Source organism: Loxodonta africana, chromosome 10 (assembly GCF_030014295.1).
Source record: "Loxodonta africana isolate mLoxAfr1 chromosome 10, mLoxAfr1.hap2, whole genome shotgun sequence".
NCBI lineage: Eukaryota > Metazoa > Chordata > Mammalia > Proboscidea > Elephantidae > Loxodonta > Loxodonta africana.
In genome coordinates this window covers 74,100,670-74,114,315 of record NC_087351.1, presented here as the reverse complement: position 1 = coordinate 74,114,315, position 13,646 = coordinate 74,100,670, and the positions used below count along the sequence as shown (strand labels likewise).

Here is a 13,646-nt window from a genome sequence, read left to right as displayed (position 1 = left end):
ACTATAATGAACCACTCCATCAACAAATTAATTATATTGACATAATTCTATTTTTCTCTGTAAAGGCATGACTCTTACCTGTGACTAAACTTTGGACTGATTCTTATTGTGCAGCAGTTCTTGTTTATGTAATTGAGCAAAAAAATTGCTAATTTAGAGACTTCTTCATTTAAAAAATTATACTAAAACACCTAGAATGTGCATTCATCAATGAAACTTTCCACTGGAGTACAGGGGAAAGTATATGATTCTCTAGAATCAAACATCCTTAGGAATCCCAGGTCAGCCACTTAGGAGCTCTGTGACATTGGACAAGTTATTTCATCTTTTCCACATTCTGTTTTCCTCAACAGAAATGGGTATACCAACCAGCCAAGCAGCTGCCATCCAGCTGATTCTGACTTGTAGTGATCCCATGTGTTTCAGAGTAGAACTGCACTCCATAGTATTTTTAATGGCTGTGATCTTTTGGAAGTAGATTCCCAGGACTTTCTTCCGAGGTACCTCTGGATGGATTTGAACCTCCAGCCTTTTGGTTGGTAGCTAACTGCTTAACCATTTGCACCATTCAGGGATTCCTGAATCAGGATGATGCCTACTTTATTGGGTTGCTGTGAAAATTAAAGGAATTATCACATAGTGGACATTTAATAAATGCCCTTCTCTTTTATTATTCAAATTAATCTACTAAGAAAATTTAGCCTTCTTGTAAAATAAGGGAAGCTTCTTATATCCTTTCCTCTGAGCATGCGTTCATGTGTGAGCGTTTCTATTCAGACATATTTAGTTTCAAGTGATAAAAGTGGTTGCTATGGGGATTTTTTTGAGTACAACTGACTAGTGTATATATAATATTAGAAGCAAATCTCCAAGGAGTTAGGCTTTCCAACTCAAAAATCAAGTCACAGCCTTCAGTTAAACTCCCATGTATTTTAGCCTACTCTTGACCATCTCTATATTGTTTGCCTGACCATAAGTACAATAGCTAGCATCTACTAAGCTCTCCTTCGTGCCAGGTACCATACCAAATCCTTTATAGACTGTTAGAGCCAGCTTTTATGCAATTTAGGTCTTTGTGGCCTCACCTCTTGTTCCACTTTTCCATATATAGGCACAGGCAGTCTGGGCTCTGAGTGGATTCACTCTGGCACAACCTGCTAAAGCCTCACCTTTCACCATGCAATGTATCTCTCAGCTCCCACCATAGGCCTCTCTGTTGATGCCAAGGCTTGGAAATCTGCAGAACCCTGCTTGGCATCTGTATATGTACAGCCCAGAGTAGAAGGGTGTTAACACTCTGTGGAGTAAATCTTTCTCTCCTTGGACAGCTGTCCTGAGGTACAGTTTGTACAGCCTCTTAGAGTGTGGTCCCACAGGATCGAACCATTAGTCACACCTAGTGGTGGTCACCTCAATTATACATTCTCATCCTGACTCTCCCTTCCTTCTCTGCCTCACAGTCTTTCCTCACTCTTGTTCCCTGGGATTGCACTGCCTAACAAGGCAGAACAGAAGCCTTTGCCTTAGGCTCTGCTTTCTGTAGGATCTGACTGAGAAACATTATCTCTTTTAATATTTATACCCACCTAATCGGAAACCCTGGTGGCCTAATGGTTAAAGAGCCACAGCTTGTAGATAACCAAAAGGTCTGCAGTTCAAATCCACCAGGTGCTCCTTGGAAACTCTATGGGGCAGTTCTACTTTGTCCTATAGGGTCACTGTGAGTTGGAATCAACTTGATGGCAATGAGTTTTTTGGTTTTAATAAGGTAGGTATTTTAATATTTTAATATCTATTTTACGGAGGAGGAAACTAAGGCTTATAGAGCTAAATTACTCCCTCAAGATCATACGCCCAGCCAGTAAGTGAAGACCCAGGATTTGAACCCTGGCAGTCTGACTCCAGAGCCCATGCATTTAAGCAGTATTCAATATTCAAAATCCCAAACTCTCTGTAGGACCATAACATCTCCCTTCTCCTCCATCAATCCTTCACCGGGACTGTAATCTATATCGAGTATGTATGGTGAGGAGGGAATAAGGTGGGAGATAGGGTTGGAAACACACACTACTGTGAATTTTCCATCCTTCTAGGCCTCTGCTCTTAATATTAGTTAATATTTCCCGGTTTTGATATCAAGTTCAATGTCAAGGTAAAAATATCCTGGTTGTTGAGAACCTCACCATGTATCTATCAGGCCATCTATTCAGACAAACACTCCCTCTGCTTGCAGGCTTCTGGAGAAGTCCTTGGGAGGGCTCTGCAAGAACTGTCCTAAGAGCTTTGAAAAGGCACAGCTGCAGGCAACATCCAGGCTCTGGATGGGGCCAAGCCAAGCCGTGGCTCCTGAAAACTGGGCCTTTGGCCCCGTCGTAGGTTGATTAGAGACAAAGATTTGTGAGGTTTGGTATTTTTGTAGCAATTAATTATCTCAACACACTTTACCTGGCACCAGGCAACTGAAGGCGCTCCTCATGTGGGTACTGTTAATGCTGATAATCCACATGACCTTCCTGCAAGGTAGTAATCTCTCCATTTTTATCCCCATTTGGCAGATTTTAATTAACTTCTCAAGGCCAACCAGTTAATCAGTGGAAAGCAGAAATGAAAAGTGGGACACCTGCCTCCCTGCGCACTCCAAATCACCGTCCGCCCTCCTAGCGTCTTCCTCACCAAGCCTTGGGTCTGCAGGAAAAAGTCAATGGCCTTTTGCAGCAGAGAAGAGCAGTGCTGGAAAATCCATCACCCTAACTTTTTTTTTAACAGGTAGTCACATAGCATGAGCTGGCTTCTTCTGAGGCAAAATCAATGATTCCTTTAGGTCTAATATCCTGGGTTTTCTTTAAGATGGGAAAACTTGCGTCAAATTGTCAAAACCCATGTAGGTTTAAAGATTTTCTGTCAAATTGAAAGCCTTTCTGTTTTAGTAAGATAGTGTTGATGTCATCCGCGTGGCCCAAAGTAAACAGACCCACGATATGTTCCAGATGCCAGCTACACGGGGGAAGACGGGGTTCTTAACACAGCTAAGAGGCAAATAAATCAATTCTTAAAAGGCGAGCTAAGCCTGCAAAGCAGGCAGTTACAGGAACTGCCTCCCCGTTGCATCTGAGGTTCTACCGTAGGAGCACCAAATTACAGTTTTTGTCTCAAAATAGAGAGGAGGTTGAATGGAGCACGCAGAGATGTCTGGATATTTTCGGAGTCTGGGAACATTTAGTACCTTCAATGCCAAGTCTTCTATTAAAGCTCCATGAGGTAGACAAATGGGAGGTTACTTGGAGAAGGCGATTCAAAGGCCAATGGCATATCAGGGGCACAGTGTATCAACAGGCAGGTAAGCAGTTCTGTTTTGTTTTTGTGGTGAGACAGCTAAAAATAATATTTTAAAAGTTATTGTGTGAGATTTGGTATGATTCTTAGCAGTGAACTAACAAGAAAGAAGTTTTTTTTTTTTTTTTACAAAACTGGCTGTGGTACCTCTGTATGAAGGGCTACTTTTAACCAGCTACAATCCATGTATCTAAGTGACCATCTTCAATCTCCCTGATCAAATACACCTCCATACAGGCATGCATGCCACCTGTGCACACCTCCATACAGGCTCTCTGCATGCCCCATGTGTTAGAGTCAAGGCTTTGGAACAAGCTTTTTTGCTTTTTTTTTTTTTTTCCTTCCCCTTGGTGAGTATTTAGTGTGTGTGGCAGTCCAGGTCCCAATAAGAGTCATTGTGTTTATCTTCTTAGTCAAAATGATGCTAACAAAATCCATACACACTTCTCCTCCCCAAAAATTATATGAAGTTTTATATACTTACGTGACTTATTTCATCAAAGTTAATTTCAAATTAGGTATTAAAGTCCACTATTACCCACTGCCATTGACTCAGTTCCAACTCACGGTAACCCCATGTGCTTCAAAGTAGAACTGCACTCCATATGGTTTTCAATGGCTATAATCTTTGGGAAGCTGATTGCCAGGCCTTTCTTCCATGGCACTGCTGGGTAAATTCAAGCCACCCCTTTCAGTTAGTAGCTGAGCACTTAATCACTGCACCACCAGGGACTCCACTATTAATACCTTCCAATGCCATGAAATCATAATAGGAGGGCTCTAGCTAATGAAGAAGTACCTATAGATTCCTATAAGGGAAAGCATGTTTATAAAATCCTTATCATAATATCAAGCACACAGTAGCTGCTCAATAATTGGCAACTGTCATCGGCTTCATCTCCGGTCCATATCTCTGGATGGTTAGGCATATTCTGCATTGAACTTCAATTAAAAAAGAAATTTAGAAGGATCTTTTATCAGAGATTTACTTCATAAAGCAACATCTATGACCAGAGGTCATTACAGATTAATGCAGTCTTCTGGACCTTCAATTAACTAACAAATATGCTCATACTGAACGGTCCTCATCATGATATCTTGTAATATTTCATTTGGGGGCCATTTTATTTTAGCCTAATTTTCAAATAATTCTCCTATTCAAATAATCATAACTGAACATTTTGGATTTTTTAAAAAATAGACTCCCTTAAATGAAACCATGAAAGAAATTGTTCTCTCTGAAGAACCAAAAATTCCTTTATATAAAAAAAAAAAGCCGGTAAAAAGCCTTTATATAAAAAAGAAGCCTGATTGTTGCTGAGTTTGTTTTGCCCTTCTTCTTTTCATTTCAAAAGAAATTTATTTATGATTCTTTTATTGACACACATAGGAGCTCTGGTTATCTGAATAAAAAAGATTTGTTTTGCAGGCTTTTTAGGTCTTTGTTTTTCAAGGCAATACTCTTTGGAGAGGTCTTTTGTTTTTGAGACAGTAAGAGAGAGCAAGAGAGAAGGGAGACAAAGAAAGAGAAAGGGAAGAGAACCAAAAAAAAAAAAAAACTAAACCTGTGTCTGTCGAGTCGATTCCAACTCATAGTGACCTACAGGACAGAGTAGAACCGTCCCACAGAGTTTCCAAGGAGTACCTGGTGGATTTGAACTGCCAACCTTTTAGTTAGCAGCCATAGCTCTTAACCACTACACTACCGGGGTTTCCAAAGGGAAGAGAGAAGGAAGAAAAGAGAGAACACCATGCAAGCAATGAAACAATGGAAGAGAAATAACTTGCCTCTGGACTCCACAGTGAGGAGCTGTCAGTGGCATAGGAATCTTCAAATCCTCGGTTATTAAAGGCTGTCTCCATCTCCAAACTGCCCTCTGTGGACGGGCAACTGAGGCTGTGAACTTCACTGCTCTCTTGGAGAGATGCACCATGGTGTCTGGTATCCCCTCTCTCACAAGGGGACTGTGAGTGGGCAGAGATCCGGTCATCTTCACCATAAGACGGATTCTCAGAATAACTCATTTGGCTGGCCCCATCCAAAGCTAAATTTGCAATAAGGAAATTATTTTAAATGCATTGCTTTTCACACTTCTTTTACCTAGAGGAATTGAACAATACCAAGAGCAACCATTGAGACCTCAAAAACAAAATCTACCAAATGCCACCTGCAGAGGCATAGTTCCATCCATACGATCAAAAAGACCATACGCTCATTATGTAGGGTTTAATACCTTCCAACGATATGGGTATAGAAGATGTGCCTTTATGTTAAAAGGATAAAATATAAGCATTATCATTTTGGGGGAGCTGATGACCACAAATATTTTAGGGTTGGATTTAGAAGGAAAAAGAACATCAATCTAATATGAAAGTCATATGGTCTTCTGACTCTGCCATTCTTCCTTCTCTCTTCCACATTTACCATGTTACCCTTCTGCTCAAAATGCTTTAACTGGTTCTCTCCTAAGTAAAAAGTTCTCTACTTGATTCACAGAAACAACACTAGACTTGGATTCAGGTGATCTGGGTTTAAATCCTGGCTATTCCTGTTAAACTTGAATGACAGTTGAACTCTCTGGACTTTTGTTTCTTTATCCATGAAATGATGATAAAAGCTACCTTAGGGGGTCATTGTGGACAACTTAGGAAATAATATCCATTTGGCAGCTGGCAGGCCTTCCATAAATCTTAGCCTGGTTTACCTGCCTGACCCAATCTGGCCTCATCCAGCTCATTAAATCTCACTCTCCATTGTTTCCAAACTCACTGTCACCTCTGGTATCATGGGCTTATGAAAATGTCAGCTGCATATTTCTGCTCACAGTGGTCCTCAAACACTCCTGTCCTTTCCTTCCTGCCCATGAAAATTCTACCAAGTCTTTAAGGCCCACCAACTCCTGACCTTTTCCTGGCTCCTCAGACTCAATGTTTCTCTCTGACCTGAGGGTTATTCTACTCTCTGTCTCAGTTCTCGACAACCCTGTTCATCCTCCTCCTCTCCCTTAATGCCCAGTTATTCTCAGATGGTAAGGAAAAACTGACAGGGTCTTCCTGAGCTATAGCCCTCACTCTGACTTGCCCTCCACACCCAAAGAGCAGCTAAAGATGCTTTTTCCCTTTGGCATACTGTCATCTCCTGCAGCCTCCATCCCAGAATGAGAGAAATTTGAAGATATAGACAGAATGAATGAGTGGTATGACAAAGTATGTATCATAAATTCAGCTTACACACACTGTATGGTAGCAATTGTTTTCCAAGTTAGCCTTATAGCCTCAGCTAGAACTTAAGCTCCTTGAAGGCACTAAGCCACATACACCTGCCAGCACAATGCTAAACATTTAGTAGGTTCTTACTAAACTCTCAAATAACTTTGAAGGTTAGGCAGGTAACAAGTATTTGAAGGAGCTGGGTATATGGCAATAAAGAGTGGTGGCAACAGTGGTTTACCAAAGAGTATATGTGCCATCTAGAGTAAACATTCACATTTTAAAATATGTTACAACCTTATGCAAACCATACAAAAACATCCTGAGGTAGACTTGATCCTCAGGGCCCAACTTCAGCCTCCTGGCTTAGGACTCTGCAGAACCATGGCTGGCCATCAAAAAATTCCCCTTCTTGCCTTACTATTCTTAAGAATTTGGTTCAGACCCCTTGGGCACCACAAAATTTTTACAGTTGTGCTTTATTTCACTTATTTGACAAACACACTTAAAAAAAGGCCACAGAAAATGACAGAACAAGGGAAATTCCATATGCAAAAACCTACAACATAAACCGGAATTTTCTTCTAAGGCTCTAATTAGCATACCCATTCCTCACATACATGAACACTAAAATGTCCTGTTAAACAGTGGGTCATCCATCAATGTGTGTAGCACGCAGCAGGCTTTCATCACAAAACCGAACTTTGCCAAGAAATTACCCCCATAAAATTATCTCATGACTTTAACTCCTACCGTGATAATACCTAGATCAGTAATAAGGGAATTTTCAAAAGCTACATTAAGCCTTGAAAAGCTATTCATAACTGAAAAACATAAGACCTATATTAATGTAACAAACCATTTTCCTTGACAGACAAGCAAGAAGTGAATTAGAAAAGCAAATCTGGGGTACAAGTCAAGTTGCAAGGAGGAGGTTAGGGAAAGGTGATTCACCATTACATAAAGCAGTCTTCCCATGCCTTTAAATTAAAGACTGTGACACCTTAAACACATACAAAAAATAATTGCCTGTTGTCAGAGAAATGTATCCTGGCTTCTTAGAAATTTTAGGGCATAATTATGTCACACCAACCATATTTATTTTAGTAGACAAATTCCTGAACTTGTCTGGGCCAAATCCCACTCTGATGAAGTGAAACACTCTAATTTTCCTTCACACTTGTAACCCCTCCCCCTACCACCCATATAAAAATACTTTTGCTTACCATCTGTGATGGTTAGTTTTATGTGTGGATTAGGTTAGATTGGCTAAACTATAAATCCATTGCCGTCTAGTTGATTCCGACTCATAGCGACCCTATAAACTATATATATTTTTTTAAACTCTAGGTCCCAATTATTCATTCAAACACTAGTGCAGGTGTTACTGTGAAGGTATTTTGTAGACGTGATGAAAGCCGATAGCTGACTTTAAGTGAGTGAGATTGTCCTAGATAGGCTGGGTAGGCCTGATTCAATCAGTTGAAAGGCTTTAAAGGCAGTTTTGAGGCTTACCTGGAGAAGAAATGTGCCCTGTGGACTGTCAGAGTGTTCCAGCCTGCTCTTCTTGATGGTCTGCCCTCTGGATTTCGGACTTGCTTAGCCAGCCCACCCAATCACATAAACCAATTCCTTGTGCTGTTAAATCTCTTAACATATAATTCCCTACTAATTCTTTTTCTGGTTGAACTGTAATACACCATCCCAAGCAAAACTGAGCAGATTCTGAGAGTGATTGAGCTGTTTTTGATGACACCAAGAAGTTAATGTCTAGCTTCTATGAAATATCTTAAGAACCATTCCACCAGGAAAAATAAGGTTATTTACAAGGGAAAAAGTACTCCAAAGGAGTAATAGACCACATCTACCATGGCCTCCACCAGGCCGAGTCCAGTACAACTAGATGGTGCCCCACTACCACCACTGACTGCTCTGACAAGGATCACAATAAAGGGTCCTGGACAGAGCTGGAAAAAAATGTAGAACAAAATACTAACTTAAAAAGAAAGACCAGACTTGCTGGCCTGACAGACTGGAGAAACACAGACAGTATGTCCCCTGGACACCCTTTCACCTCAGTAATGAAGTCACTCCTGGGGTTCACCCTTCAGCCGAAGACTGGACAGGCCCATAAAACAAAACGAGACTAAAGGGGCACACCAGTCCAGGGACAGGGACTAGGAGGCAAGAGGAAACAGGAAAGCTGGTAATAGGGAACCCAAGATTATAAAGAGAGAGTGTTGACATGGCGTGGGGTCCTTAACCTATGTCATAGAACAATGTGTGTACTGTTTGATGAGAAAGTAGTTTGTTCTGTAAACCTTCATCTAAAGTACAATAAAAAAATTTAAAAAAAAAAAGGTTATTGCTGAAAAAAAAATTTTTTTAAAGCTCAGTAAGCAGACTATTCTGCAGCCCACATTCCATCCCTAAGGCCCTTGATGGCAGCCTCTGACTCAGACCATTTAGACCTAACTCCCTTTGACATTAGCAGGAATGACATAACAATTAATATACAATAACGTTAAATCAGACACACAGAACAAGAGAGAACTTGATTGCATTATGAAGACAGCATTGTCTTGGTTCTAATAATCTCTAGCATGAAGGATCTCGCTTAAGATGAAACATAATACCAGTAGCTCTTTCCTGGTTCAAATTTTACTTGGATTCCATAATACCAGTAGCTCTTTCCTGGTTCAAATTTTACTTGGATTCCAAAACCAAAAACCAAACCCACTGCCGTTGAGTCGATTCCAACTCATAGTGACCCTATATGACAGGGTAGAACTGCCCCGTAGAGTTTTCAAGGAGCGCCTGGTGGATTTGAACTGTGAACCCTTTGGTTAGCAGCCGTAGCACTTAACCACTACACCAGCAGGATTTCCTTACTGGATTAGAGACCTTTAATTTTACTGGCCCAACACTTATGAATGCCTTTCTGAAGTAGAAGCATTACTACAATTATTTTATCTTAGGAAGCCATGTTTAAGCTAGAGTGAAAAATAGCTAAATAAGCAGGTAGATAGAAAACTGCCCCCCTCCCCCCAAAAAATCATTTCTGGGATACAAGCTCAATTTCTTCATTGTTCTTTATTGCTGAAACAAAGCCACTGATCAAAATGAAAAAAAAAAGAAATGACAGGAAAAAAAATCATGCAGTAAAAACTACATTAATAACTTCTACAGTGTTTGATAACCTAAAGTTTGGCATGTAGCTCTCCTTAAGAAAACGCTGCTGATTTTCTCCAAAAACTACAGGTAATTCATTCAGTGTAGTGGGCTTTTCTCCTCTCTCTGGTTGAGCAAATTTTACCTTTTATTTGACATCTATCAAAAAATTCAGTATCACCAGTTATGACAAGAGGTAAACTGCTGTTAATTCCCGGAAGGGTGAGGGTTAGTGTGGCTCTCAGAATTCTCACAACACTGACCGTTTGTGTGAATCAAAAACCAAACCCTTGGGCTTCTGGGAAATGGGGCCATTAGCTTTAGAACTAAACCAGCTACTCCTAGGGAATCAACTGCTATTAACTTTCATTAGCTAACATTTGCCCTCTCAATGAGACAGAAGAATGCTGTGATTTAATACCAGAGAAAGAGAAAAGTGGGAGAGGGGGTGAGGAAATGACAGAGGGTCAGTAAGTACTGATAGTGTGGTTTCGTTACATAAGTATTTATTTATTGGCTTACCTTGAGCTAAAAGGATAGTAATAAAATATGTTATCATGGCCTGTGTCAATAAGTAAATCTACATGATAAATGGCAAGTTAAAATACTCCTACTAAAAAATATGGTTCTCTTTATCAATTCTACCTTTTTTTCTTTGGCCTTTTTCTGCCTACCCTGTCCTCATCAAAAAATCAGAAATTTCTTCTCTATTATCTTCTCTCAGTGTTTGTGCTTCCCTTTTTCTCTTTTTAGTGCTAAGTGTTAAAAAAATAAAATAAAAACTTGGAAGATCTACACCTCTGACCCACTGGTTTAACTAACCATGTGCCCTGCAAAAAAGAAAGAGAACTTAGGTCACTAAGGTGAATGGTGTGACATTTTCTCTAGCTTTTCCCTAAAAACAAGTCACAGAACCTTCCTGTTCCAATGTCCTGTGTTTATTTAGGGCTCTGGACATGAAGGAGTCAGAGAGATACCTGAACTTTGCTCAAGACAGCACTAAGAAATCTTGTGCTTCTTTTTGCATCTTCTTGCTGGGCTATTTTGGGGGTGGGGAGGAGGATTCTTAACAAGCCTTACCCACTATCACAAGCTGTTCCTACCTCCTTCCAGTATCTACCTCTCATTTTTGTGAAACACACCAATTTTATGAGTAAACTGAGTATGAAGCTACTAGAGGATGACATAGACCTTGGTCTTGTCCAGTAATTCTCAGGTAGGTAGGGAGCATCAGAAACCACAGGGGCTGAGTTTAAAGGTACAGGGGCATGTGTTGCTTGGGAAAGGTTATCCAATATCATCATAGTACATATTTTTATTTGGAAGGTAAAAATAACCATCGCCTTAATAATGAAATAATAAAACTAGTGGCCTTCAAGTTGATTCTGACTCATGACGACCCCGTTTGTGTCAGAATAGAACTCTACTCCAGTTCTATTGGCTGATTTTTCAGAAGTAGATCACAAGGCCTTTCTTCTGACGTGCCTCTGAGCAGATTCAAACCATCAACTTGGTTAGCAACTGAGTGCTTTAGCTATTTGTACCACCCAGGGACTCTGCTTTAATAATACAAACTATTTAATAAAATGTTTCAAAAAATCTTCAGAGGTAACACAGATACGTTTGAAAATTAACTCTATTTGCATACTACCGATTCTACATGGGGAAAAAAAAACAACATAGGGTCTCAATGTCAGTGGACAGGTAAGTGAAATATTTGTATTTATCAGAAGGAAACTTAACAGAGGTAGGTGTATACTGTTCTAGTCATTAGTGTTCAAAATCAGGGTTAAGAGCTTGGCTGCTAAGCAAAAGGTCAGCAGTTTGAATCCGCCAGCTGCTCCTTGGAAACACTATGGGGCAGTTCTACTCTATTCTATAGGGTCGCTGTGAGTCAGAATCGATTTGACAGCAACAGGTTGGAACCACACGAACATATAAGGTGGAGTCCCTGGGTGGTGCGAACAGTTAATGTGCTCTGCTGCTAACCAACAGGTTGGAGTTCCAAGTCTACCCAGGGGAGCCTCAGAGAAACCTGCCTGGCAATCTACTTCCAGACAATCGGCCATTGAAAACCCTGTGGAGCACAGTTCTACTCTGACACCCATGAGGTCACCATGAGTAGGAATGGGCCCGATGGCAACCTGTTCACCTACAAGGAAGGAAGGAGTCCCACAAATCAAGGGTTAAGGCTTACCTTATCTGCTTCTGATCCATCCCTCTCCCAGCTTCTTCCATCACAGCTCCCTGACAAGATTTAACCAGCCCTTTGCCCTGCCCCAGCTGCTGGGCCCTGCCTCATTTTCTGGCCTCCCTCTCATCCTCATTCTCAGATGAGAGTGCAGTGGTTAAGTGGTTTAAAAACATTCTCGACATTGGCCATGCCCTAGTCTAGATAAAGGAAGGGCTGATGCAAAGAATACCTTCACGTGTAGGCACTTCTGTGCTCTCCTCTTCCTGGCTAGAAAGCAAGCAGCTGAATTTCAGTTTCTGCTCCAAGCCTGTCTGCTTTCCTTTCTCAGATGCTCCTCCTGAATGGAAACTCTGGGAGCGGGACACAGAAATCTCAAATTGCTTGATCACCTCCTCGTCACTATCAGAAGATGTGGACAGCTCTTCATCGTCCCCAAAGCTGTTAACTGGAAGCAACAACAAGAGTGCATGAGTCTCCTGCATGGCCCATGTATCCAATTCAGAGGTAGACACACTGGGAAAATGAGAGAAGAATATGGACAATTAGTCTGGATCAAATCAGGCCCCAAGTGGAGAGAAGGAATTTAAAGCACTCTTTTTGAAACACCAATATAAGTCCGAGGTACTGAAATGAGAAAAGAAGACTGATAGAAGTAATTAGAAATGTATGGCTAGGACCCAGGAGAAACCCTCGGGACACCCATAATCACCACACTGAACCCTCTTGGTGAGCCGCGTGGCCCTGCTCACTGTTATGTTGCTTACATGTGTTCATAACTTGGGGCAGGACATTCAGCAGCACATCCGCCTTACGTGCATTTCTACTCAGTGATCGCAGGAAATACTCTCTCTGCCTCATCTAATTTATTAAGACACAGAGAACCAAGCCCCACTTCAGAGAAAAGACATTTGCAACTGAGGTTTCCCAAACGTGTCCTAGTTTTGCAAAAAAGACAACCGTATTGTATATGCTTGTTTCAAAATTGCTTGGGGAGCACTGAGATTTTGTTGAGGGTAATGGAAAAATTTGGAAACAGTGGTGATAACTGCACAATCTGATAAATATAATTAAGGTCAATGAATTATACATGCACAAAAAAATGTTGAAATGGCAAATATTTTGTTATACATATACTTAAAAAATAAAAAAACATAATAAACCCATTGCTGTCGAGTTGATTCACACTCACTGTGACCACATGTGTGACAGAGTAGAACTGTTCCATAGGACTTTCTTGGCTGTAATATTTATGGAAGCAGATTGCCAGGCCTTTATTCTGTGGTACTGCTGAGTATGTTCAAACTGCCCACCTTTAAATAAGTAGCTGAGCACAAACTGTGTTGCCTAGGACCTTATACTTATCACAATAATAATAATATAAGCTAGTTTTTACTAGAACTGTTTTATGCCTTTTTCAATGTCAATAACTCAACCCGAATGCTCTTTGAATTATCCGTACCACTTACCCCATGCCCTCTACACATCAATGCATTTCCCTTCTTTCAGTTTTTCCAACATGCCAAAATTGTTCCTGCCTTCAAGGTCTTTGCCTTTGTTGTTCATTCTGCCTGGAAATATTCTCCCCTAGATCTTTGTGTGGCTGGCTCTTTCTTATTATTCAGGTCCCACATGGACAGTCATCTCATCCTAAAGGCTACTGAGTATGCTATGTTAAGTAGTACTCTTTACAGCACTTAGCATCTTTATTTCTTTGTTCTCCCCTATAACTTCCATGAAA

General features: G+C 40.7%; 1 protein-coding gene across 1 annotated transcript in view; it reads right to left on the bottom strand.

Annotated features, from left to right (window-relative positions):
- SYT16 (synaptotagmin 16) overlaps window positions 1-13,105 on the bottom strand; it is a 33,973-nt gene extending 20,868 nt beyond the window's left edge. The window contains exons 1-2 of the mRNA XM_003408695.4: window positions 12,138-13,105; window positions 5,122-5,378 (exon numbers count right to left, since the gene is read on the bottom strand). Coding sequence (XP_003408743.2) covers window positions 5,122-5,378; window positions 12,138-12,390 — 510 coding nt within the window. The 5' untranslated portion in view covers window positions 12,391-13,105. The remainder of the gene's footprint in view (window positions 1-5,121; window positions 5,379-12,137) is intronic.
- Between the last annotated feature and the right edge of the window lie 541 nt (window positions 13,106-13,646).